We start from the raw sequence: 24525 nt of genomic DNA on the forward strand, positions 1-24525 counted from the left end.
TTAATATTTCTAAAAATGGACATGAATGCTCACTTCGTGTTCTTCCTCCTCTTCGATTCGGTCGATAGTGATCTGAGCATGCGTGGGCGACGACTACAGAGGGCGGACGACCCTTGCGAGGGTCATCGATGGAAACAACAATAGCTATTCGAGTGGTTGCTGGAGCCCAACCACCTTGACGGTCCTGACCTTGAAGGTTTCTTTGAAAGGGGCTGCGGAGGAGACGAAGGAGAAGAACGCGGTGGACGCGACGGAGGTTTGCGGCGTTCATGGATGAGAAGGCGATGGAGCAGTAAACACAGTCAATGGAGGGGGTGTCGAGCAAGCGACGTTGCCTCTGGCTACACCTACCAAGGGCGGCGAGAACAGGAGAGGCAAAGTTGATGTGCCATAAAGTAACATTCATAAGACATGTTGTCCACAGCAGGGATGAAACAGAGTAGATATCTGCTCTCATGGCTTAATGTAGGAGGAGCATTCATGGAGATCTGAGATCGAGAGCAGAGATTCCGATTTCGTTCCGTCAGAATGGCTCGGGTGGCGAAGAGCTCGGGCCGGTCCGATGCAGCGACTGGATGCGCCGCTTCCTCAAGCGCTCGGCGATGATGAAGGCCAGCTCCAGGGACTGGGATGCGTTGAGCCTGGGGTCGCAGTGGGTGTGGTACCGCGAGCTGAGGTCGTCGAAGGTGACGGCGCGAGACCCGCCGATGCACTCCGTCACGTTCTGCCCCGTCATCTCCAGATGCACGCCGCCCGGGTGGCTCCCCTCCTGCTCGTGCACGTCGAAGAATGCTCGCAACTCCGCCTGGCCACACAGAAGGAAGGCAGTTGATGTTGACGTTCCAAAGTTCGATGCGGTAGGAGACATGACCGGAGGACGGATTCACACCCGGATGGCGTCAAAAGGCCGAGTTTTGAGGCCACACGGGGCCTTGATGGTGTTGCCGTGCATGGGATCGCTCACCCAAGTCACAATCTGACCTGCAGAGCGAACAGCCCTGATGAGGTGAGGAAGCTTCACCCTCATGTTCTCTGCTCCCATCCGTGCGATTACGGTGATCCTTCCAGGTTTGTTGTGGGGATTCAGAATCTCTGTCAACTTCACCAGCTCCTTAGGATTCATCTTGTCGCTCACCTACATCCATCCAACTTAGCTTATGAATCATCACCTCGCCTCTTCGACGTAGTTTCCAATCTGATAAAGGCAGAGAGGAACTGCTAATTACCTTGATGCCCAAGGGGTTGGCAACACCACGAAGGAACTCGACGTGGGCACCGTCGAGCTGCCGGGTCCGCTCGCCGACCCAGAGGAAGTGGGCGGAGCAGTCGTAATAGAGGCCAGAGGTGGAGTCCTGTCGAGTGAGAGCCTGCTCATAGGGGAGGAGAAGGCACTCATGGGAGGTCCAGAACTCGGTCGTGGTCATTATGGGGTGGTCCATCGTCAACCCCGCCGCAGCCATGAACCCCAGTGCGTCGTCCACCCGGTGTGCCAGCTCCTGATATCTGCAACAATTCATCGAAGTTGATCGCTAGATGTCCATTATTAGGCAATGAATCAGGCAGAGAAACAGAGCAGTAGAATCTTTAGAAGATAGTGGAAGCTCTAGAATCCTAGCAAAGAGCAAAAGGGACTCGCCGGTCTCCCTGCTCGCTGTGTTCGGTAAAGTCCAAGTTCCACTGCGTGACCCTCTGCATCGCGGCGTAACCTCCGGTGGCAAACGCCCGCAGCAGGTTCAGCGTCGCCGCCGACTGGGTGTATGCCCTTATCATCCTCTGCGGATCCGGGACCCGGGATTTGGCGTCGAAGGCGTCGCCGTTCACGTTGTCTCCCCTGTAGCTCGGCAGCTTCACCCCGTCTCGCTCCTCCAAGGGCTCCGACCTCGGCTTCGCAAACTGCCCCGCCATCCGCCCCACCTGCACAACGAATCGCCACCGGCGATTCAACCATCAGATGCACCAGAACCCTCACCCAGCCCACGGCCCAGATCTCCTCGGATCTCGGTTGTCAGCGCCTTACCCGGACAACCGGCATCTGGCCGCCGAACATGAGGACGGCGCCCATCTGGAGGAGGACGCGGAAGGTGTCGCGGATGTTGTTGGCGTTGAACTCCTTAAAGCTCTCGGCGCAGTCGCCGCCCTGGAGGAGGAAGGCCCGCCCAACGGCCGCGTCCGCCAGGCGCTCCTCTAGGTGGCGCGCCTCCCCGGCGAACACGATCGGCGGGAAGCTCTCGATCGTCCGTAGCACCTCCGACAGCTCCTTCTCATCCGGATATTCCGGCAGCTGCAGCGCCTTCTTAGCCTTCCAGCTGTCCACCGCCCACTTCGTCGACGGTGCCGGAGCCGTGTCCAGTTTCTTGGGCTTGTTGGTCACAACCGGCGTATTGGCTGGCTCCGCGGCGTGCACGGAGGAGATGGACCGGCGAGGTCTGATCCGACACGTCTTCGGGAGGAAGGAAGCAAGGCCGGGTTGGCGGTTGCCTCGCTCGGTGGCGGAGAGGACAGAGGAGGAGGAAAGACGGTGGAGGAGGTTGGTGGCAGGGGAGAGGGTGGCCATATCCTCGAGAAAGCAGCTTGCCTTTACTGCCGGGGGATGGGTTAGATAGAGGGAGGGAGGAGAGCGGGTGGCAAAGGCACTTTATAGGGGGAACGAAGGTTGTGGGAGTTGGTGAGGTGGTAGTTGGCGTAGGGGATCCTTCGTGACACATGTTAGCATTGCTGGCAGAAGCAATCTCGTGTCATATAAGCACCGCAGTAGAGCTCAAAACATAGCTCAGCGATCCTACTGTCTCACTAATAACACATGTTATCGATTCTATGTCAGGTGTTACAACAAAGCTCAAAACATAGCTCCGCTGCAGCACCTGGAATCGAAGGAATTGAACAGCAATCGAACAAGCTTTGTTGAAGAAATAAAAAAGTTTAAATACATTTACATGTTCTTTTTCTATTTATACAGATTAAAAGATTAGGAAGAAGAATTTACCTCAACAGAATAAAAGATTTTTTTTAATAGAATAGTGAGATTTCCTTATATTGTTGGGAAAATCTTATCTTCTATCGTACCCCCGCGGTGAAAATAATATAAGATAAAAATAATTATTAAAAAAAATTTATTAAAAAAATTTATTGAAGAAATAAAAAAACTTAAATACGTTAACGTGTCCCTCTCCTATTTATACAGATTAAGATGAAAAAATTCTCTTAACGGAATAGAGGATTTTTCTCGACGATTGATATGAAAAGAAAAACTTGTCCGCCTCCAAAAAAAAAAAACAAGAATTGATTCATAATGCTTACACATATGATTTATTTATATATACATAACATATGTTCATGTATCATATTTAAAAAAATAAAAAAGTACTTTTGGAATGCAGTAGGAATAAATTCCTGCGTTAATAATACTCTGTTTAAGTTTCCAAAGTGCATTAATCTCCAACAACCATCTTTGCCTCTGACGCGAATAAAGTGACGAGAATCCACTTGGGGCATGACCACAGACCACACCCGGTTCTTGTTCGAAGTCGTAACTCAAGTCGTTGACCCGATGAGAAATGACGTCAGGCTGCATGTCGACCACCTAATTGTGATTGGACACAGCGAGGAGTCATCTCGGGGCCCACTTCTTGTACATCGCCGAGTCGAATCATCGGCCACGTCGGTGTGGCGAGTCACGGACCCAAACGCGCCAATCACTCGCCGAGTTGTGCGCGACCGGAGGGAGGGGGTCGCTCCGAGCCGACGTGTTCGGTGGTGTGGCTCGGAGCTGTGCGTGTATAAATCACGTGCGGAGGAGGGTGGGGGGTTTGGTGTGCATATATAAATCATATTCCTTAGTAATTGTTTTCTTCTATCAATAGTGAATACTCTAATAATTGAAACATATTCAATTAGAAATTTAGGATGACAGACTATACAAAATATGATTCTCCGTTTCTTTTTGTTATAGGAAAAGGAAAAGTCAAATCATTCATTTTTAAGTCAAATATTACCTTTTTGTGATGATTCATTAAAACTTTCACTACAAGTTATCAACTTCGCTTGATCTATGAGTTGTATAAATGATGAATCTAATGCATGAGAAGTCTAATCATTCGAGTCATAAAATAAGAATCTTGCTTCATTATTGTTTTATTCTCATAGGACTCTTAACCATAAAAACCAACATAATGAGTCTAAACATGAAACCATTCAAACGCATGACGATAAATCCCATGCTTTGCACGAGGAATAATTGCAAGATTGAAGGTATTCTCGTGAAGAGATAATTAGTACATGAAACCATTCAAACGCATGACGACAAATCCCATGCTTTGCACGAGGAATAATTACAAGATTGAAGGTATTCTCGTGAAGAGATAATTAGTATGTGTAGATGTAGATTCCTGAGCTTAGCCGTTATGTGTTCCATGTGATGGTGGTCTCATTTTTGCCTCTGTACTTACTATTTTTTCACGGCAAAAGATTACTAGAAAGAAAAAAGATGATGATTATTTAGTGCATAAGCTTTGTCCATGTTAATTTAATCTTGAATAAACTTATACCCATATGAAATTTGGGATCTAGAAAGAAATATAATAAATGACATATGACAATCATAATTAACTCTGCACCAACTCAAACGTTTTATTAGCTCAACATGTTGTTGGGCTAACAGCCCATAGGTTCAGGGTGGGCTTTAATCGTCTATCCCTTTTTTTCTAAATCCTAGATCTAAATTAAGGGGGTGTGGTGGTTACATTTTTTAGGAAGAAAAACTATAGCAACGAGACAGATTTTTGTTGCAACTATGTGATTCCAAAAATTAGAAGAAAATGGAAGAAAACAAGGACAACACAGAGAGGCTGTTCTCAATCATATATGTAGTATTTTTATCTCAGGTTTGATCAGATCTATAGTAGATTTTTATTGTGATTATTCGGAAAGAATTTGAATATTATGCATAGTGACATGATCCTTCTATCCTAATTATTCTTTTATGATTATTGCTAAGGTTTTGGACAAAAGATTGATAATTATATATTCATTATTCTTATAGTGGATTATTTCTAGTTTGATCCGTGATTTTTACCCTTCATAGATTTTCGATCATTAAATCAATACAATTACGATAGACAAAGGTGTTGATCATAATGTCCGATAATTCGATCAACTTCTCCACGTCCAATAATTTCACGTAACTGGCCCACAAATAGATATCAATTTACTTCAATCAATTATCGAAAACCACTATAAAAAATGGTAAAGTACCCGAACTTACTCTAATATTGTTTTCAATTATTTGAATCCTTCAAATTCACCTATTGACGTAAGCAATAAATTGGAGAGATAATCTGCATAGGAGGCATCCTACTAACCCAATTTACAAAGGAGCAATCTTTCATCAGAGCATATCAACTTATGACCAACGCCATCCTGCTACAGTTATAATACAATTAAAATATCCACGGATAAAGCTGTGTGTGTGAGAGAGAGAGAGAGAGAGATGAGTTGCCATCCTTCGTTGGATGCTTGCTTTTCCCATGTTCATTCGATCACATGCTCACGTGTCAAGAGATGGATTGGAAGATGCCGATCTTGTGATCCATGCACAACTCTTGCATGTGATCTAAAATACTAACATTGATTGATTTTATTTTTCTTTTATCACATGCAAAAGTTGGTAAACGAATCCAACAGAGATTCGTTTTCTCTTTTCGGACTGCTAGCAAATAAGTTAAGTTTAAACTTAATGGCTAACTAAAATAACTGATCGAGTTGGATGAGATGTACGTGCGGGTTATATCGCAGAAGATTATGGGAAAAGATCGACACATGAACGAGTGTGTTAGATATTGCGTACGAACGTGGCAGCTTGTTTAGTTTAGTTGGATCGAAGCTTCCATCAAAAGTTTTCTAAATTGAGAGGAAAATCAACTCATCTTAAAAATCTCATATAAATGAAGACAAAAAGTAAGGTTTGGACGATGCAGCCTCTTTCCCTTGCTTTATTTCTCAACTCAAATGTTGCTCAGCAAAATGCACTTTCAACTCTCGTGGATCCAACTTATTCCGCAAGGAAGTGGTGAGGGGAATGTATTTGATGAAAATATTCGACTTTAATTTATATAAATAAATATTATATTCAATAAATTTAATTAGACTTTGTAATCATATTTTCATAATTGCACGAGGAAATCTTATTGATCCGTCGAGAAAAATCCTCTCCTCTATAAATAGATATTATATTTATCATGATATTAGAGCACTTGTGTTAAAGTAAGATTTCTCTTCCCTTCCTTGTTGTCACAACAAGGAAGGGAAGACAACATCACACTTATATCAGTGTCGTTGACAGCAAGACAACATCACACTTGCAAGGCCGATGAGGAGTGGATCAACGAGATCCTCTGCATCCACCTTGTCACTAGTGTGCCTACTATCATATCTTCTTCTCTGAATCTTCGGTCTCAATCGTTTAGACGAGACGACTTCGTCTCCACCTCTCTCTCTCTCTCTCTCTCTCTCTCTCTCTCTCTCGCGTTTGACTCTTGTTGTAGAAGTCAAGTTGGCAAAGCCCATCACCAAACTCTGGAGATCCATCGCCACTACTCCCTCAGATGAATCATCGGTCTCGATCGCTTAGACAACCAACTTCCACTGTAGGTCCTAGTCACCTAGACGAGGTGACTTCTACTGTCGCCTCTTCCCTTATCCCTTGAGGCTCTTCCTCCAACAAAGGAGTTCTCCCTTGACACCCTCTTGTGGCTCCTCGTGCATTGGCTTTGCCCCTCCATCGTGCTCTTCTTTTTTGTCTTCTCCTTCCATTTCAGGGAACTCTGACAAACTTACTCTGCCTCCTCCTCTTCTTTTTTTTTTCTTCATCACCAGCAGAGCTGCAACGGTTCCCTACCTACGTTGAAGCTGCTCCTCCTCCATCGATCTCCTTGCTATGGCGCCTAGCACGAGCGAAGCGACTCGTCCCATCTTCGTCATCGTATCTACATAAGCGGCTGCCCCTCCTCTTCATTGATGAAGCGCTCTTCGCCAATAGATCCACACCTTCTCCACCAGCAGCTATGATCCATTGATCGTGGGCCACTCTCTTCTTCTCACTCATTGTCTTTGATTTTCAATCACTCCTACATCGCCAGGAGACAGCCATTCGTGCTAAGTGATCGCTAGCCTACCTCGTCGAGGATCACTAATCTACATCTACATCTCTTTTTCTTACCAAGGCACTAATCTACATCTCTAACTCTGTGTCGAACGCTCGTATACACCCACCTCTCCGTCAATGATGATCGCTGGGCCCAATTTGCACCGCACTCACTGGTGTGCACATAGTGACCACCCCCTCATCCGATAGCGATGGCACCTGCTGTAGCCACCTCGTCCTCTAACGTGCTACAGCCCACACTAAAGCACATTTAGGTGTCGTTGCTCTAGTAATTGATGCTTATGCCCGTGGTCTTTCGCTCCTTGTGCAGCACCTAGATTCAACGATTGCTACTTAGTGTCCAGAGAGACCAGCTTCAATCGATCCATCTACATCGTCATGGGCTTCCTCCTCTGTTCGGCTTATCTCTGGTGATACTGATCTGCGTCAATGCTTTCTTCCTCCATGATCGTTGTTGTCTCTGTGCTTCGTTGACACGTTATCGTCATTGCCGCAGTCGTGCCCTAGGAAGAAGCACTACACCTTGTCGCATCTGTCTTCTACCCTCCTTCTACAGCTAACGACTCTCAACTTGCTTTCTCATATACATATTCTTAAAATGTATTCATCATCTACCTCTGATGCTTCAGTTATTGTCCCCACAATGAACCATAGCACTTCTCAATATATAAGTCTTTTCACCATCAATGCTATAGTACTCATCCCCTTCAAATTATGCAAAGACAGTAACTATGCAATCTTGGCGATATATATTATCTTCCTTGGAGCTAATCTAATAAGTTAAGAGTTCTAAGAAGTAAAAGACATCACACGAGCTACAACTGAACCACCACTATTGCATAACTCAATTGAGTCACGAATTTGCTAAGGAACTTAACATCAACTCTACCGTTACTCCTATAATATATTGTGATAATGTTGGAGCTATCTACCTATGCTAATCTAGTATTCTACAGAAACATATTACCATCGACTTCCATTTCGTGTGAGATCAAGTTGTTAAATATCAATTACATGTTTCTCACGTACATACGGTTGATAAACTAGCAGACTCACTCACGAAGCCTCTCACCTGTAAACTATTTTCGTTGCATTGGTCCAAGATCGACATCATTGACAAAAGCTCAATCTTGTGGAGGCATGATAGTCGATAAGATTTTCTCAACTACACGAGGAAATCTCGCTGATCAATTAAGAAAAATCCTCTCATCTAACTTATATAAATAGACATTGTATTTAATAAACTCAATCGGGCTTTGTAATCACATTCTAGTTTTTCAGGTATCCCTCGAGTGACCTATAACTTCCTATGTAAGCATTATCACTTTTGTGAACTTGTTGAGACAAATTGGTAGAAATCCCCCATTAAAAAAGTAGCCTTGGGAGGATTGATCCAGGAAGGAATAACACTCGAATTCTTCGAAAGGTGTATAAAAGCCAAAGCTATAATAAAAGTTTCATGGATTGAAAGAAAAGAGTTCATAGTGGCTACTCTCAAAATCGAGGTCATTTTCGTTGAAGTGGGATCCTTCAAATGATTCTATGAAAATTTGAGTCGTTTTTCTCATGTCAATATATTATTATAGATTATAATTGATATGTTAGAGGTTCAGAACCAAACTAAGGTAACCATCGGAGCTTGTGGCATATTTGGTATTGGAAGAAATAAGGTTTGACAAAAGATCTTACAAATATTATATCGGAGATGAACGTGACAAAACAACTTTGTATTTTAATTACTCGTTGGAAGATTCATAAAATCAAAAGCTATATAAACTTAAGTTACTCAAGAGAACTATAAAAAGTAATTATGTGAAATTATTATTTTATTAATGGGATGCCCACTAAAACAAAGTATCGATCATGATGTGACATAGGATTGTCACACTATGTACGAGGAAAAAGGAGATTTTTTAATGGTATATTAACTGAAATATAATATAATATATTTTTAGTTATGCTACATATAACACAAGAGGGGTGGTGGCGCAGTTGGCTAGCGCGTAGGTCTCATAGCTTAAGAGTTATCCTGAGGTCGAGAGTTCGAGCCTCTCTCACCCCAATAAGTTTTTATTTCTGTTGTTTCCACATTCCTTTTATTCCTTTATTTTTAGTCACTATTTCTCATAAATTTTAAGTTTGTCGGAACCACCGACTTTTATGATAGTCCTGAAAACAGCTTCACAAATAGCCCAAAACCAATCTATTTCTGACAGCTATAATTTAAGTTTTTATTTTCATATTCTTTTTATTTATTTACTTTTGATCACTATTTCTTCTAATTATTAAGTTTGCCCGAACCATCAACGTTTTTTATAGTGGTAAAAACAGCTCCACAAAGAGCCCAAAATCTCAATCGACGGTTTAAATAATCTCTACACTGGCGTAAAGTCATATGTAAAAAATATGATGCATTCATCCATAACTTTACATAGACTCTAGTATTATTTTATCATACACAAAATATCATCGGGTATAAATATGTCTTTTGAATTAAGCGAAACTTAAACGGATCCGTTGTTAGTATAAAACACGTCTAGTAATTAAAGGGTTTCATCAACGATATTGTGTTGACTTCATATATATATTTAGACTCATTATTAAACCCAAAAATAATTCGACTTATCTTGAGTTTAACCATCTCAAAAGACAGACATTTACGATGATTAGATGTTAACAATACCTTTTTATAGGGGACTTTATATAAAGACGTATTCATGCAGTAAGCTCTTGGATTCATTCATCCTCAGTATCCAAGACATGTTTATAAACTATACAAAGCTATTTATGAACTTTGTCAAGCTCTAAGAGTATGGTATACTGAACTTAGTGTTGGAAAATCTAGGGGCTACATCACATGTGTAGCGGAAGAACAAAAAGAAAAATTTCAGATTTTCACAAAAAAATGTTTCATCATCGTGCGAAGATTGATGTGCAAAAATCGTAAAATTGAAAAACCATATGCGATATAGTGTTTTACCTAGGGAGATTGGATATCCCTAAAATCCTACAGATTTATAGGAGATGATGAAGGAGGTCAACTATCCTCCTCTCTAACGGTAATCCACACAACAGGGGCTGCGAAGAAACTCATTGAATCATTACCCAAATCTCCAAACGCCCCAAATATGGGCTGTTGGCTGAGGAGGAGAAGGGGAGAGGAAAAATGAAGTGACAACAAAAAAGGCCTAGCCTATGGTCATTTGGTTTCCTCCTATCTATCCTCAGTTACCGTGTACTTATAGTATCTCATTCATCTAATACCCCAAACACCGTATATTGGGCATTGTGTTGTTAGACTCATACGATTTCTATTCGAGAATCGCTCTAATTAGATTCCTCCGGAGAATTCTCTCTCTTAATCCAAATGACCCTAGTAAGAGATTTGTTTGAGTAAGAACATATGAGATATTTCTCTCATGACAGCGAAAGTTGATGATCATCTATCAACACTCAATAACTCTTGTAAGATAGGTAGTCACTCTCAATAACTAGTTGTACTAGATTTGGAACTTCTAGACTTATAAGTCTGGTATCAAAGAGAGGAGTACTGGTACAGGACATTATTAGTATCTCAAGTCCAAGGACTAGATACACCATTGGGATAATGAAATCACTATCTAACAATGATTCGTCATCAACCATCCAACATTCAATGAGCGGATCAATCAGTGAACTCATTCTTTAATTAGCATCTAAATTGTATCCTTAGTATCTTCATACGAGCAGCTATGAGACCAACCGCCTCCATCATATAGAGAGGTATATAGTACACTAGTTTAACCAATTATCTCGATATCCCTTTTGAGTAACCTATGATCGAAATTGTTTAGGGTTTATGTTTAAAGGCGAATCGGTCTCATTATCGTGATCTCATCACGATCTGATTCTCATTGCATAGATTTATAGACATCACAATATATATACATATCAAACAATATAAAGTAAGAAAATGACATAATAATAATGAGCAAAAAGAGTACGTGTCATCACTCACGTGATTGGCTTGCAAGACACTTATGACTAGCACTTGGCTCATTTTTTATATCAGCTAGCTTCATCAACTCTAAGCCTAATACCTCGTTATTCATACGATAACAAAATGGAGACACAATATATCTTCTAGTGTACGTGAATGATATTATTGTCATGGGCAATGATCCTTTGGAGATTCAAGTATTCCTAAAGAAATTAGCTAATTGATCCTTCCTCAAAGATCTAGAAACCTTGAGCTACTTTCTATAAGTAAAAGTAACATTTACGTCTTTAGGTATCTTTCTATCACAAATAAAATATATTCATAATTTATTAGTCAAAGATAAACGTACAAGATGCAAAAGAGATTACAACTTACCTCTCTACTAGTGAATTACTCAAATTATGTGATGGAAGCCCTGCTACGAACTCTACTCAATACCGATAAGTACTTGGCTCCTTACAATACTTTGCTCTCACTTGTCCAGATATCTCATTTACAGTCAATAAATTATCATAATTCATACATCGACCATTTATTATGTATTGGTCTATAATCAAATGAATTTTATAGTATCTTAAAAGGACCCTCAATCATGGCCTCTTCCTCTGCAAACGCTCCTCACTTCTTCTTCATACCTTTGTCGATGTTGATTATGTAGAAAACTTTGATGATAGAATATCCACGTTGGGATATATTATCTTTCTTGGAGCCAATCCAATCAGTTGGAGTTCTAAGAAGTGAAAGATAATCGTGTGGTCTATAACTGAAACTGAATACCATATCATCGCCACCATTGCTGCAGAACTCAATTAGGTCACGAATCTACTCAAGGAACTTAACATCAATTCTACCCTTACTCGTATAATATATTATAATAATGTTGGAGCTACATACCTATACGCCAATCCAGTGTTCCACTCATATATGAAACACATTGCCATCGACTTCCAATTCGTGCAAGATCAAGTTGTCAAACATCAATTATGTGTTCCTCATGTACATACGGCTGATCAACTAACAAACTCACGAAACTTCTCATCCATAAATTATTTTCATTGCATCAGTCCAAGATCGACATCCTTGATAAAAGTTCAATCTTGTGGGGGCATGATGGCAGATAAGATTTCTCAAACTACACGAGAAAATCTCATTGATCAATTGAGAAAAATTCTCTCCTCTAACTTGTATAAATAGACATTATATTCAATAAACCCAATCGGGCTTTGTAATCATATTCTAGTTTATCAAATACCTCTCAAGTGACCTCTGACTTCCGATGTAAGCATCGTTAGAGTTGTTCCTTACTGTAACAGCTAAAATAAAAAAGATATGATGCTTTGTATCACTTTTGTGAACTTGTTGAGACAAGTTGGTAGAAAGCCTATGTCAGATAAGTAGCCTCGGGAGGATTGATCGAGGAAGGAATAACACTCTGATTTCTTCAAAAGTTGGATGAAAACCAAAGTTATAATAGAAGCTTCATGGATTGAAAGAAAAGAGTTCCTATGGCTACTCCCAAAATTGGGGTTACTTTAGTCGAAGCGAGATCCTTTAAATGATTTCGTAAAAGGTCATTTTTCTAATGTCAATATATTATTATAGATTCTAATTAACATGTTAGAGGTTCGGAACTAAACTAGGGCAAGCATTGGAGCTTATCGCATGTTTGGTATTGGAAGAAAATAAGGTTCAACAAATGATCATACAAAACTTATATCGGAGATGTGATAGAAATAATAGAAGATAAGAACAATAATTGAAGAAGCTTTATTGTAGAAATGAAATAGCTTTAGCTTGAATCTATTAACATGTTCCCTCTCCTATTTATACAAATTAGGAGGAAGGATTTCCCTAACAGAATAGAGGATTTTCCTCAACAGAATAGAGAAATTTCCTCATATAGTTAGGAAAATCTTATCTTCTATCATGCCCCCGCAAGATGGTGCTCCTGACAAGGATACCAATCTTGGATCGATGCAAAGAATTATTTACAAACGAGAGGCTTCATGAGTAAGATAAGTGTAGATCGCTGCTGCTGCTGTTGCGATTGCTGTTGCTGTGATGGCACAAGCGTTCCCTTCATTCTCCTTAAGTCTGTCAAATGTTGACAGATCAGCGAAGACTACCGCAGTGAGGAAGATGAGGATTGACCACGGAGCCTCTTAGGAATGCAACGGCATTGGTCGCTGGCCAAAGGGTGAAGCTTCACTTTCTTCAGCGACGTTGGATGCTGGCCGAAGGCAAGAGCGAAGCCTCGCTTTTCTCAATGACGTTGGTCGTGGTTGCGATTACGACAACTGCGACGATAGAGAAGAAATCTACAGCAATATTGCAGTGATGCTACTATAGCAAAAGAGGAAACTGCAACAGAGGAGGAAGCTGTAGCAGAAGAGGAAGCTGTAGCAAAAGAGGAAGGAAAATAGCTACAACGAGGAAGAAAAGTGGGGCAATGCTGATGAGCAGCACTAGAGATGCCGTAGCGGAAGGGAACGTGGCCGTAGCGGAAGGGAACGAACGTTGACGCAGAGTGGCAATACCAATGATGAATTGGCAGCGAGAAGAAAGCTTGCTCTAGGCAAGCGGCTCTGATACCATGATAAAAATAATAGAAGATAAGAACAATCATTGAAGAAGCTTTATTGTAAAAATGAAATAGCTTTAGCTTGAATCTATTAACATGTTCCCTCTCCTATTTATACAAATTAGGAGGAAGGATTTCCCTAACAGAATAGAGGATTTTCCTCAACAGAATAGAGAAATTTCCTCATATAGTTAGGAAAATCTTATCTTCTATCAAGATGAACTCGACAAAACAACTTTGGTTTTTATTTACTAGGGTTAGAAGATTCAAAAGATAAAAAAGCTATGTAAGCTTACGTTACTCGAGAACTATAAAAAGCAATTATGTGAAATCATTATTTTGTTAATGGGATATCCACTAAAACATCAAACGTATCGATTAGCACATTACGACTAATATTGATATTAGGGATTCTCCATTGAGATATTGGGGTGATAATGAGTGCCTGGTAGGATATGATATGACATCGGATTGCTCCTCTGTTAAACAAAAGGAGAATCTTTTTATACTATATTAACTGAAATATGTTACAATATTTTTAAAATTATGATATATATAAAATAAATTTAGCAAATATAACAAGGGGTGGTGGCGCAGTTGGCTAGCGCGTAGGTCTCATAGCTTAAAAGTTATCCTGAGGTCGAGAGTTCGAGCCTCTCTCACCCCAGTATTGTTTTTGTTTCCACATTCTTTTTATTCCTTTATTTTTAGTCACTATTTCTCCTTAATATTAAGTTTGCCCACCCCAATCTATTTCTGACAGCCATAATTTGAGTTTCGTTAGGCCGATTAAGGAAGGAGCCCACTACAATTGTCAAGCTAACTCTTCATCGGAAAAATCACTACAAAAGCCCAATCTATAACTGATGGCCACAAATTGGGCTTCTGTAGGATCATTAAGAAACCTAGCACAGATTTCAAAGCTCTTTCTCCATCTAAAATATGAGCCCATGCAGCCGAAAAAGCCCAAAGGGTAAGCCTATGCATGCCGCCGTAGTGTCAGTCCTATTAACGAGCCCAGCACAGCTTTTAAAGCTCTATCCATCGAATTAACGACTCGACAATGCGTTCATAAAGCCCCGATAGCCCAGTTTATATTTGACAAGCATTCACTGGAGGCTCTCTCGGTTCGTTCGAAGCCGCCGCTGTCGCTCCTTCCTCGCCTGCCGAAGAGATCTTGATCGAGAGGGATGGAGGGGGAAGAAGGATCCGAATCGAAGCAGCACCATCTTTCCGCCGGAACGTTAGATCCGGTCTCCCAGAAGAAGCACGCCGCGATGCTCGACCGCCTGGCCACCCTCCACCAGTCCCGCCTGCAGCAGTCGGCCGCACGAAGCGCCGCAGCCGCCGCCGCCTCGCCCGCCTTCGAGTCCGTGTCCGCCTTCCTCGACCGCTTCGCCGAATCCAGGCGCTCCATAGAGACCGACCTCCAGGGCTGCCGCGCCCTCGCCGCCGACCCGGCGTCGGCGGCCCGCCTGAAGCCCGAGCTGGAGAAGTTGGCTGCCTCCATCGCCGACCTGGACCGGCTTGTCGCCGAGAACTCCTACTTCTTGCCGTCGTACGAGGTCCGATCCTCCCTAAGGGCGATCTCCGCTCTTAAAGAGTCACTGGAGGCGGCAAACTCCGAGCTTTTGCCCAGGAAAAAGTTCTCTTTCAGAAACAAGGCTTCCAAGAAGGATCCAACCTTTTTGGTCAAAGAAGTCGAAGAGGCGAAGGTCTCTGCGCCGGGAAAGCCGGATCTTGCGGTCGTCCGGGAGACACCAGGATTCCGGAACAAGGAGGGCTCGATCTTGATCAAGCATTTTAGGGTTTCCGAAGAGGGGGAGGGCGATTTCACTCTCGCCGACCTCAATTCTTGCGAGATCTACCTTCGAGGTCGGCTTCGGGCTCTCTTCATTCACCGGCTTACCAATTGCCGGGTCTTTGCTGGTGCTGTTCTGGGATCGATCCTCATCGAAGAGGTGAACGATTGCTTGCTCATGCTGGCGTCGCACCAGATCAGAATCCACCATGCCAGAGCGACCGATTTCTATCTCCGGGTCCGAAGTCGACCCATCATCGAGGACAGCAGCGGAGTGAGATTTGCACCGTATCGGCTGTTCTACGAAGGGATCGAGGAGGAGCTGAGAGACTCCGGACTGGAGGAGGAAACGGGGAATTGGGCCAATGTGGATGACTTCAAGTGGTTAAGAGCGGTGCAGTCTCCGAACTGGTCTGTGATACCGGAGGAAGAACGTGTGCAAACCATGAATGCATCAGATGCCACCGAGGAGCCGTGTGAAGATAAGCAGTAGTAGTTCAGCAGCGCAGCTTAGAAGAAGCATTGTTAATCTGCTTTTTACACTGAAGAATTTGTTTGTCTTGAAGCTTTGTTGAATTCATTTGCGAGGCAGCCAATTGAGAGGTGAAGGAAAGGAGGATCTATCTTCCTTTGTTTTGTTTGCTATTATGATGAATTATATGCATTCAAAGTTGCATCATGTTTAATCTCCCAACTACTGACTGTCACATAGCCTGGAACAAGAAAACTCCTCAAGAGTAGTGTGTTTTGGCGTGTAAAAGGAAAGAGTTCCGGCGGATGACCAGTGGCCCGAGGAAACGAAAGAATCTACAGCAAACATTAAGGCCACAAAAGCCTTAATCACACGAGCTAAAAGGCCAAGCCTTCACGGAGGTCCCCGGCTCAACAATGAAGTCACCACCACCGTCATCTCCAGCTTCGTGGACAAACCATTTATCATGCATATCCTACATAACGTATGAACGGTCAGGGAAATTATGTCGAAGAACATGCAAGCATATGGTAAATACATATGAAAAACATTTAAATAACAGGCAACCTGGGAGTTGTAGATACGAGCTGCAGATAGAGAAGGATCACGATGGGCCACCTCGACGGGGCACAGTTCTGCAACATCTGAAACATAACTAATCAAGATGAATCAGCAAATGCCCTTTGCCAATATGCAGATGCTAAATATGCAGGTATTCTTGAAAAAGGGTTCTCGGGAATTGTTGTATCTGTCACTGCTCCAGCTGATGCACCCACCCAAAGAAATGAGAACAGTCTGCCCTTTGGTGATGAGAGAATAGCAAACAAAAAGAAAAATCTTTTCTCATTTTTATGCTGAGGACTGCTGCTAAATGAGAAAGTTAGCAAACAACCCTTTCTCATCTACGATGCTGAGGCTTTTACCAGCTGTTAGTTTTGGAGAAGCCAACCATGCAGTTTCTCACACAATAATGCCGCAAACAACTGATTGATTCTTGTGGTGAGCAGAACACTGACATTAAAACTCCATGATGATACAGAATAGTTTTATTGCTTAATAAAAGTTCTGCTGGAAATTCAACTTTGCTCAAACATGCATGTACATGCCCTAAGTCATAATACTGTTTATGATGATTCATAACAAAATAAGAAAAACAAATCGATCCAATCTGAAATATTGGTCTACTTCAGGAAATACAAAATAAAAAAATCAAGAGCATACCAATTGCCAGTCTTTCCTTCTATCAAGAACACATGTATAAGATTCCCATAATAAGTATAACAATAATTAGGCAGTGATGCTATCATTTCTTTTAGCAATAATTAGTGGCAGCATGTTGGGCCCCCACAAGTTGGAACTTGCGCATATACATTTAGACCAAAAAAGGCGCTATTTGAAGCCAAGGAAGACATTCTTCAAAGGGAAAAAAAAAAAAAAAAGGAGAAGCAAGTAGTCTAAAGAACAGCAGACAGTCAAAGCATGAAAACATAATAATGAAAAAACTCCTGCATACTGGTGTTATATGCAGAAGTAAAACGTTGCCAAAAATTTATATTGGTAATACCTGCCAAGTAATTTTTCTTGTGAACTGGTGACATTATCCGTGCACTGAGACCACATGTATATAAATGCCAGATATCAAAGATTCGAGTCTTGAACCTCCATCTGGGCAGCCTGTGCAAAGATTGAAAAGTTGTCTGGAAGGCTGTTGGACAATGTTACGGGAGTTCATCCCAGGATGTTTCCATAAGCTATCAATGGAACAGAAGCATGTGTTCAAAAGGTGAAAACCATCATTCATCGATCATCATACTGCCACATCTCAATGAAAGTGTGGTATCTGGAACTTGTTTGATAACTATGTGGTGCAATGAATTTGGCTTTAGATATGCTGGAAAAGAAAAGGTTGCACATTTGAATAAATTGTTCTATTAGTATGATGCATAATATATGATAATGTACCATGAGATGTACCCAATTCAGCATCTTCATATTCTGAAGTGTGTGCACTACTGGGGCTATCAACGCCAAAAGATTGTGAAGCCAGCTGACTCTGGCTTGTGGCAGAATTAGAAGTGATAGGATTATCCATTTGCATAGCTTGCACAACTTCTTCAACGATAGGATTATCCATTTGAGTATCTTGCACAACTTCTTCAACGTCTCTAGTAAGGCTTCGACTTGTTTTATCCTGAAGCTTGCAATCAAGCAAATGATAGTCAGTTCACATGACCATGTTACACATATCAGGCATTAACAATTCCAGGTTGAATTATAGCTAAAACAAATCAAACATCAATCGAAGCTATAAAGATTAAAAGATTATCCTTTAACAAGAAATTCTGAATTAATTCAGTAAAAATCTTTGGGTCAATGAGAAGCAGCCAATTAGAGTTATGTATAAATGATGATTTACAAGATGAAAAGAACATACCAAAGAAGCAAAAGAATTGAAGGAACATGTTCAATATAAATTACTTTCAGTTAAACAACCACCTAGAAAGTTGTAACAGAAGTCACATAACATGATGGCAAAAACAAGAAAAATTAAAATCAACCACGTATTATGATATTGGTCACAGAATCAACCTACCAACAAGATGGTAAATTCAGCTTTTTAAAAGCTGGCCGATCTGAGATCCATCCATTTTGGCTGAATATTCCTAATTGTTTGGGTTGGGAGAGCTCAGTTTAAGGATATTAGTATCCATTGGGATTGACAGACCCGTTCCTATTCATATCAATTTACTAGCAATAGCATTGGATTCCAACCAACTCAACCAAAACTTATCCGGTTCCGGATGATACCAAGCCAGATTCCGACCAATCCTAGAGATATTAACTAGACTCACTCAGCAGACTATTGATTTTACTTTCTGTATGTTATTCACATATTGGGTGAAACATATCATGCCAGCAACATAATTACTTGAAACGCAAGGTATCAATATCAATGTTTCCAGAATATATATGTCGGGCTCACAAGGTTTATATAGATCACAATCACACTGGTTCGACCTTGTGTCAACATGGTATTTTACCATGCTGTGCTAATACTACCTACCATGTGAGTTTCCAACTGAAACTGGGAGAACCAGCAGCACCTAGAACTTTGGGGATTCCACCTGAACTAACTGATCCCACTAAGATCATATGTCTAGTGTTAAATCAATTATAGTGGATCTAAGAAGAACTAGAAAAGCAAAAGGATTTAGGCCACAAAATAAATCAAGTAGACTTAACGCAGGACAAAGTAGCTAAAAAACAATGCTGTGCCCAAAGTACAGCAGTGAGAGGTAGACATAACCATTATACTTGTCAAAACAAATATCCTGAAAAGCTGTGCCCAAGCCACTAAATATAGGGAGGTTATGATAAATGTCACAGAGAAGCATTAGTCTGTGCACAAATCACATGAACAAATAATAATGCAAAATATTGATACAAGTCAGTTTAAGAACTGACATAAGATAAACAATAGAAAGGAAACCACTCAACATGTGGAACTTTCATGATGTTCTAACACACAAAAGGATAACCAGAAGAAGCATCATATATGCCAGCTGATACATCGAATGGACAAGATAATTTATAGGACCTTCATTACAAAAGACTGAAGACAGAAAAGAACAAATGCAATTAGTTGAAAAGTAAAGTGAATTACAACCTTGACTTCACGATAATGTACAAGAACAATGTTCATGAGGTCCCTGCAACAGAAGATCAATAAAAATAATTGTTTCAGTCTAAGATTAAAATTATGATGATATTCAGGACAAACTGGTGTACGTGACCTGAGTGATGTCCACTAAGCCTACAGTGTATTTGGGTCATACAATCAACTTGCAAACATCCATGTCCATGGAGAAGATTAGCAAACACTTTGCAGATTAGAAAAAAATGGTAAAGTTTCTTTTGTTCACATATCCATACACAACATTGTATAATTACAAATAGAAAAGTACTTAAAAAGTTCAATTGACAGCTTTCAAATGAGTTTCAGTACTTTTAACCACAAATTTTCAAAGAAAAAAGTAACCAAAACAATAATTTTAAATCTAGCTAAAAACAATTTAAATGACATCTGAAGACTAATAATTGTCTTACAGAAAGTCATCTGCGGCATTATTGAAGAAATAGAAAGCATGATATGAAGGAGAAAATAATAAAAGCTTTTTATTTCAGAATAATAGGCTCTAAAAGTTGATAATATGCAATGAAAATTTATAATTCATGCTGAAACTACATGTATGAAGACCACAGCTGTCTTTCATAAAATATTAATAGTACTCTAAAATTCAAATAGCCAAAACATTAAAAATAGTTAAGGATCTTTTTTTATTTTCACAAACATGGTAATTTATTCTAATTTCTTCTAACATAAACTTGAGTACTAAAGCAATTTTATGGATGTTTAATGTTTTACCTGCAAACAAATTTAATCCTTCTGGATTTCACCAAAACTGCTGAAGCTAGAACAGAAGTACATAAGTTCCCCAAAACTAGCAAAACTAACTAAATTGTCAGACTACAGTGATCCTAGCTGAATCAGCCAAAGATTCAGCTACAAGTGAAAGTTCAATGTCTACAAATAACTTGATAAGCAAATTAAAGAGAAAATCAGTCGACAATACATCGTGCCAAAGTCCTTCCCAAATCCTGTTCTTCATTGTGCTCATCACAGGCCATTGTTGTCAAATGCCAATCACTCCAAATCATTGCCGATAAGTTCCATTTTTTAGAACTTAAATAGTTTCAGCTTTAAATTAATATCTATTTCCAACATTATATGCTAAATCAATTTATACTCTCTTTTTTTGTAAAAAACTAAATTCTTCAGTAAGTATTAATGTATTATATTAAACTACATACAAAACATTCTCACATGAAGAACAACCTAAGGCCTCTCAACTATGCTACAGTGCACTGACTCGTAGGATGTGTAAACAGATGTCATAAAATAGAATATCATATGATATAATAATTCAGTTTATAACGATCACCTCACTGTTATTTGTTCACCAATATTCCTAAACTATATTAAGTTGTCACTTATACATAAAAGAGCATGCATCACTATATTTTCCAAGCTCGATCTCAGGGTGCAAGATAAAAAGAAACAGTCAAGAAGGCACATAGCAGGAGGATTAAAATACGAACATGATTTTGGTACTTATGACCTATAAATATGAAAAATAATATCCAAAACTCACGCTTCCAACATCCAATAACTTCGTCTTTGAAATTTTTCATTCTCTTCACCATGAGCATAGTAACAATGAAGCATATCAACACTTCCAACCTGGAACAGTAATCAGTTTAATTGGATCTTAATTATTGACTAAAAAAATAGCTAATAGAATTTAAGGTGGAAACTATAGAAAATAAAATGGCTGGAGCATTTTTGCTTAAAACTGTCAAGACAATCAATGGAATGTCAAGGAATTTCTTTACATTTTCTAGAATAACAAAACAAGCTGTGTCTAAATATTGATGCTTGTAATAGAGGTAGATCCAGAAGATGATATTAGATAAGGAACAAAAAGCTTTCATGTCCCATAAACAACTATGTTTATATAGCTTTCTTCGATTTCCTCCACATATTCTGAATGTTCTGATGGTATCATTTGTTTCAAAATAACATGCAGTGTTTAGATACATCTGCCATGTTAAAGTTCTGTTCTTTGTATATAAGAAAGGCCATTTAAGTAGATCAAAGTGGGTCCCATAAATCATGCTTGTGGCATGCCCACATCATTTCCTGAGTAATGACATGGGTAACTGTTCCACTTAGATACCATTATGTATATACAGCCATTCATATATACAGCATGCTTATATACACAATTATATGTTATAGAAGACACAATATTCAATGTTTTACACAACAATGTTTTGGTTAAAATCGCAATGACCTATCAAAAGGGCATAAAAAAATACATAATTACAAATTTCACTTACTTTTAGCCTCTCATGAGCTTCTTTTACAGTCTTCCCATCCTTTTTCTTTCTCCAGTTATGCCCATCCTTCCTGAAGTACCTTAACACCTTTCTATCAAAAAGAAACAAAGACCCACCTGAAGCAAAGAAAAGACAAGTAAGGTTATCCAATACAGAGAATGTATAGAAAACATGGTAGATCAATGCTTCTCTATATTGACAGTAATTATAATATCCATCTCCAACATTGGCATATTGTTCATCTAAAACTAACAACAGGGTTTATGATGAATTGCGACAAAGTAACTTGAAAGAAAATTTGTCCGATTTAACAACTGTATACTTAATTATAGTAGAGAAAGAAACAAAAAATGACATGACTTTTTATGCATTTAGTTTGATGTGACAATGATACTTGAACATATCCTAGCACATACCACATTTTCTTATTTACATATCTATCTAGTTATATAGAATCAGAGAGGAGTATATATGCATACATGTTATTAATTTTTTAAAATAGTAAACAGAGCAACATATTTGTAAATGTGATGAACAAGTTCATAAATGACCGATTTAAGCAAACACAAATTTCAGTTATTGATGGAGTTCATAAACTGTCACTAAACATAAAAGATTTGCAAAAAAAAATAAACCTATTCAAAAACGAGTGTGACATTAATAAAACTTGAAATGAATCATACTAGGAGGTCTATTTGGCGGCCCTGGTGCAATACGAAATTTCCTATAGTTTTGGAGTATTTCACAAATTTCAGCAGGACGTAGCCATCGACGTCGTGCTTCCACAAGTATCTGCTCAATATCTGTATATCCAAAATACGATCAATTGATCATTAGAAGAAGAAAGAAAAAGAGCAAGCATGTACAAAAGAATGGAAGTAAAATGGGCATACCGGTCTCTCCAGGACCAGTACAAATGTTGATATCAAACAATAAACTGCAGTGTATCACTGGAAAATAATAGTCAAACAGAGACTAGAATGTTGGCTAAATAAACATTTAGGACCGAATCATACAATTGGTACTGGTCACTTGCATAGTACTAAACAAAAATATGACCAACCACCATAACAGAGAAGAAGATACGAGAAATGGATAAATAGGCACAGGAAGGATTGGGTCCTCACACCATAATAGTATACAATAATAAGATTGCACCATTCAAGGAACGGTCATTTTAGCCAATAGAAGTTCCAGTTCTCATAAGTAAAATCCAAAACCAAATCACTGTATTTCAAAACTAAGGAAATTAAATTATAATGGTTATTTTATTGTCATAGATGTTGTCTCCAGAGAATGAAACATTGTCATGAAGCAATAACAACTAAAACACTTCCAAAAACATATGAGTAGAGCAAACAGGATATAACCCAAGGAACTGCCAACAAGAGAATTTCGAGCAAGTGTATAAGTGTCCAGTTACTTGAAATAAGAATTTAAATGCTGTTACATGCAATAACTAAATAGTAGAATGAATATTAGAAATGGGCATTTGACATATGTTCATCTCTCTAAAAATTTATGTGAAACAATCATCAACGATTTATTGTGTACAACAGCTTAGTAAACTGTTCTGAAACATAAAGCCACACAATCTGTGCTTTACAAATGAACCGAACGAACAAAGGAAATTCGCAACCAAACACCGACACCAATCAACACGCACGCACACGAAGGAGACAGCGGTGCCATCGAATCCTACCGAAACCAAGAGATATCACACCCAAGCATCGAACCACAGATTAGCCCATCCAAATAGCAAATTGGTAGTAAAGAAATAAAAAGGAACAAACAAGCAGAAAACTGAAGCCACACACACCTAACTGAGAGGTCGATCCACCCTTCCTGGCGCACGCCATGAATCACCCGAACACAAGAGCCCACCTAAAGCCGACTCGTTCCTTAAAACCACAGATTTTGCAGCATAAGGATTCGGAACGCCCGATCCGACCAACGAGTACCACAAGCGTGAGAGATAAGCCCGCTTGATTCCCAATCTAATACCGAATCGAACGAATCTTCCTCGAAGGTCCCCAATTAGGGTTCAAGAAACCGATCAAAAGGTACGCTTGTTGATGGGTAAAGACTGAGACCGATGGTGACAAAAGGGCGAACGTTCGAGTAGTTACGAGCGAGAGAAAAGCAAGGAAGCGAGCCGACCCGCCGGGTTGGACACGGGGAGGAGGAAGTGGTCTTTGGAGACGGCCATTAACGACGACGACGGCGGATTAGAACGAGGCGATTTATGGGACGTCCGTCGGACGGAAACGCCCCTCCGCGCTCGGTGGCATTACCGACGCGTCGCCACGGGATCCAAAAACACTCCCTACCGGTTGGCCAGTACCCTTTCTCTACCTGCCTTGATATTGGAGCACGAAAGGGCCCCACGAGTGGGTCCAGCCGACTCTCCAAGCATAGAAGACTGGTTTCACGTGTCCGTGGGGAAGTTGGTTGCGGTCACGTCGGACGTCGTTTTCCGTTACAGTCGTCGAGCAATGGCAACTACCATGACCTTTCGATGTTGCTAAGATCCTCTGCAATCGACAAGCAGGGCCACCGCGCTCCAACTGAC

At 40.3% G+C, this 24525-nt stretch overlaps 3 protein-coding genes and 2 non-coding genes across 9 annotated transcripts; 3 read left to right on the forward strand and 2 right to left on the reverse strand.

The window, feature by feature from the left end:
• Positions 1-368: 368 nt before the first annotated feature.
• On the reverse strand, positions 369-2610 carry LOC135629049 (phospho-2-dehydro-3-deoxyheptonate aldolase 2, chloroplastic-like). Its single transcript, XM_065136182.1, has 5 exons — positions 2018-2610; positions 1637-1914; positions 1227-1503; positions 890-1135; positions 369-805 (listed from the first exon to the last, which is right to left on the reverse strand). The coding sequence occupies exons 1-5, from the start codon at positions 2552-2554 to the stop codon at positions 524-526; spliced, it is 1620 nt and encodes a 539-aa protein (XP_064992254.1). The 5' UTR covers positions 2555-2610; the 3' UTR covers positions 369-523.
• A 6526-nt stretch (positions 2611-9136) lies between these two features.
• Positions 9137-9221, forward strand: TRNAM-CAU (transfer RNA methionine (anticodon CAU)). The gene is given in 2 exon segments: positions 9137-9174; positions 9186-9221. It is a non-coding gene; the product is annotated as a tRNA-Met (tRNA).
• Positions 9222-14301: 5080 nt separating this feature from the next.
• On the forward strand, positions 14302-14386 carry TRNAM-CAU (transfer RNA methionine (anticodon CAU)). Its single transcript is given in 2 exon segments — positions 14302-14339; positions 14351-14386. It is a non-coding gene; the product is annotated as a tRNA-Met (tRNA).
• Positions 14387-14805: 419 nt separating this feature from the next.
• LOC103991513 (tubulin-folding cofactor C) lies at positions 14806-16199 on the forward strand. Its single transcript, XM_009411004.3, has one exon. It carries the CDS (start codon positions 14910-14912, stop codon positions 16011-16013), a length of 1104 nt encoding a protein of 367 aa, XP_009409279.2. The 5' UTR covers positions 14806-14909; the 3' UTR covers positions 16014-16199.
• LOC103991523 (calmodulin-binding transcription activator 3) lies at positions 16125-24268 on the reverse strand. Of its 5 annotated transcripts, XM_065136546.1 has the most exons (9): positions 23773-24242; positions 22637-22756; positions 21954-22069; positions 21206-21294; positions 19660-19702; positions 17955-18189; positions 17557-17883; positions 16560-16636; positions 16125-16467 (listed from the first exon to the last, which is right to left on the reverse strand). In XM_065136546.1, the coding sequence occupies exons 1-7, from the start codon at positions 23810-23812 to the stop codon at positions 17786-17788; spliced, it is 741 nt and encodes a 246-aa protein (XP_064992618.1). In that variant the 5' UTR covers positions 23813-24242; the 3' UTR covers positions 16125-16467; positions 16560-16636; positions 17557-17785. The 5 variants fall into 5 exon arrangements, with proteins under 5 accessions (XP_064992618.1, XP_009409306.1, XP_064992617.1 ...); XM_009411031.3 differs by having other exon boundaries at positions 16560-17883; positions 17967-18183; positions 23773-24268; XM_065136545.1 differs by having other exon boundaries at positions 16560-17883.
• Between the last annotated feature and the right edge of the window lie 257 nt (positions 24269-24525).

This window comes from Musa acuminata, chromosome BXJ3-1, assembly GCF_036884655.1.
Source record: "Musa acuminata AAA Group cultivar baxijiao chromosome BXJ3-1, Cavendish_Baxijiao_AAA, whole genome shotgun sequence".
Classification (NCBI taxonomy): domain Eukaryota; kingdom Viridiplantae; phylum Streptophyta; class Magnoliopsida; order Zingiberales; family Musaceae; genus Musa; species Musa acuminata.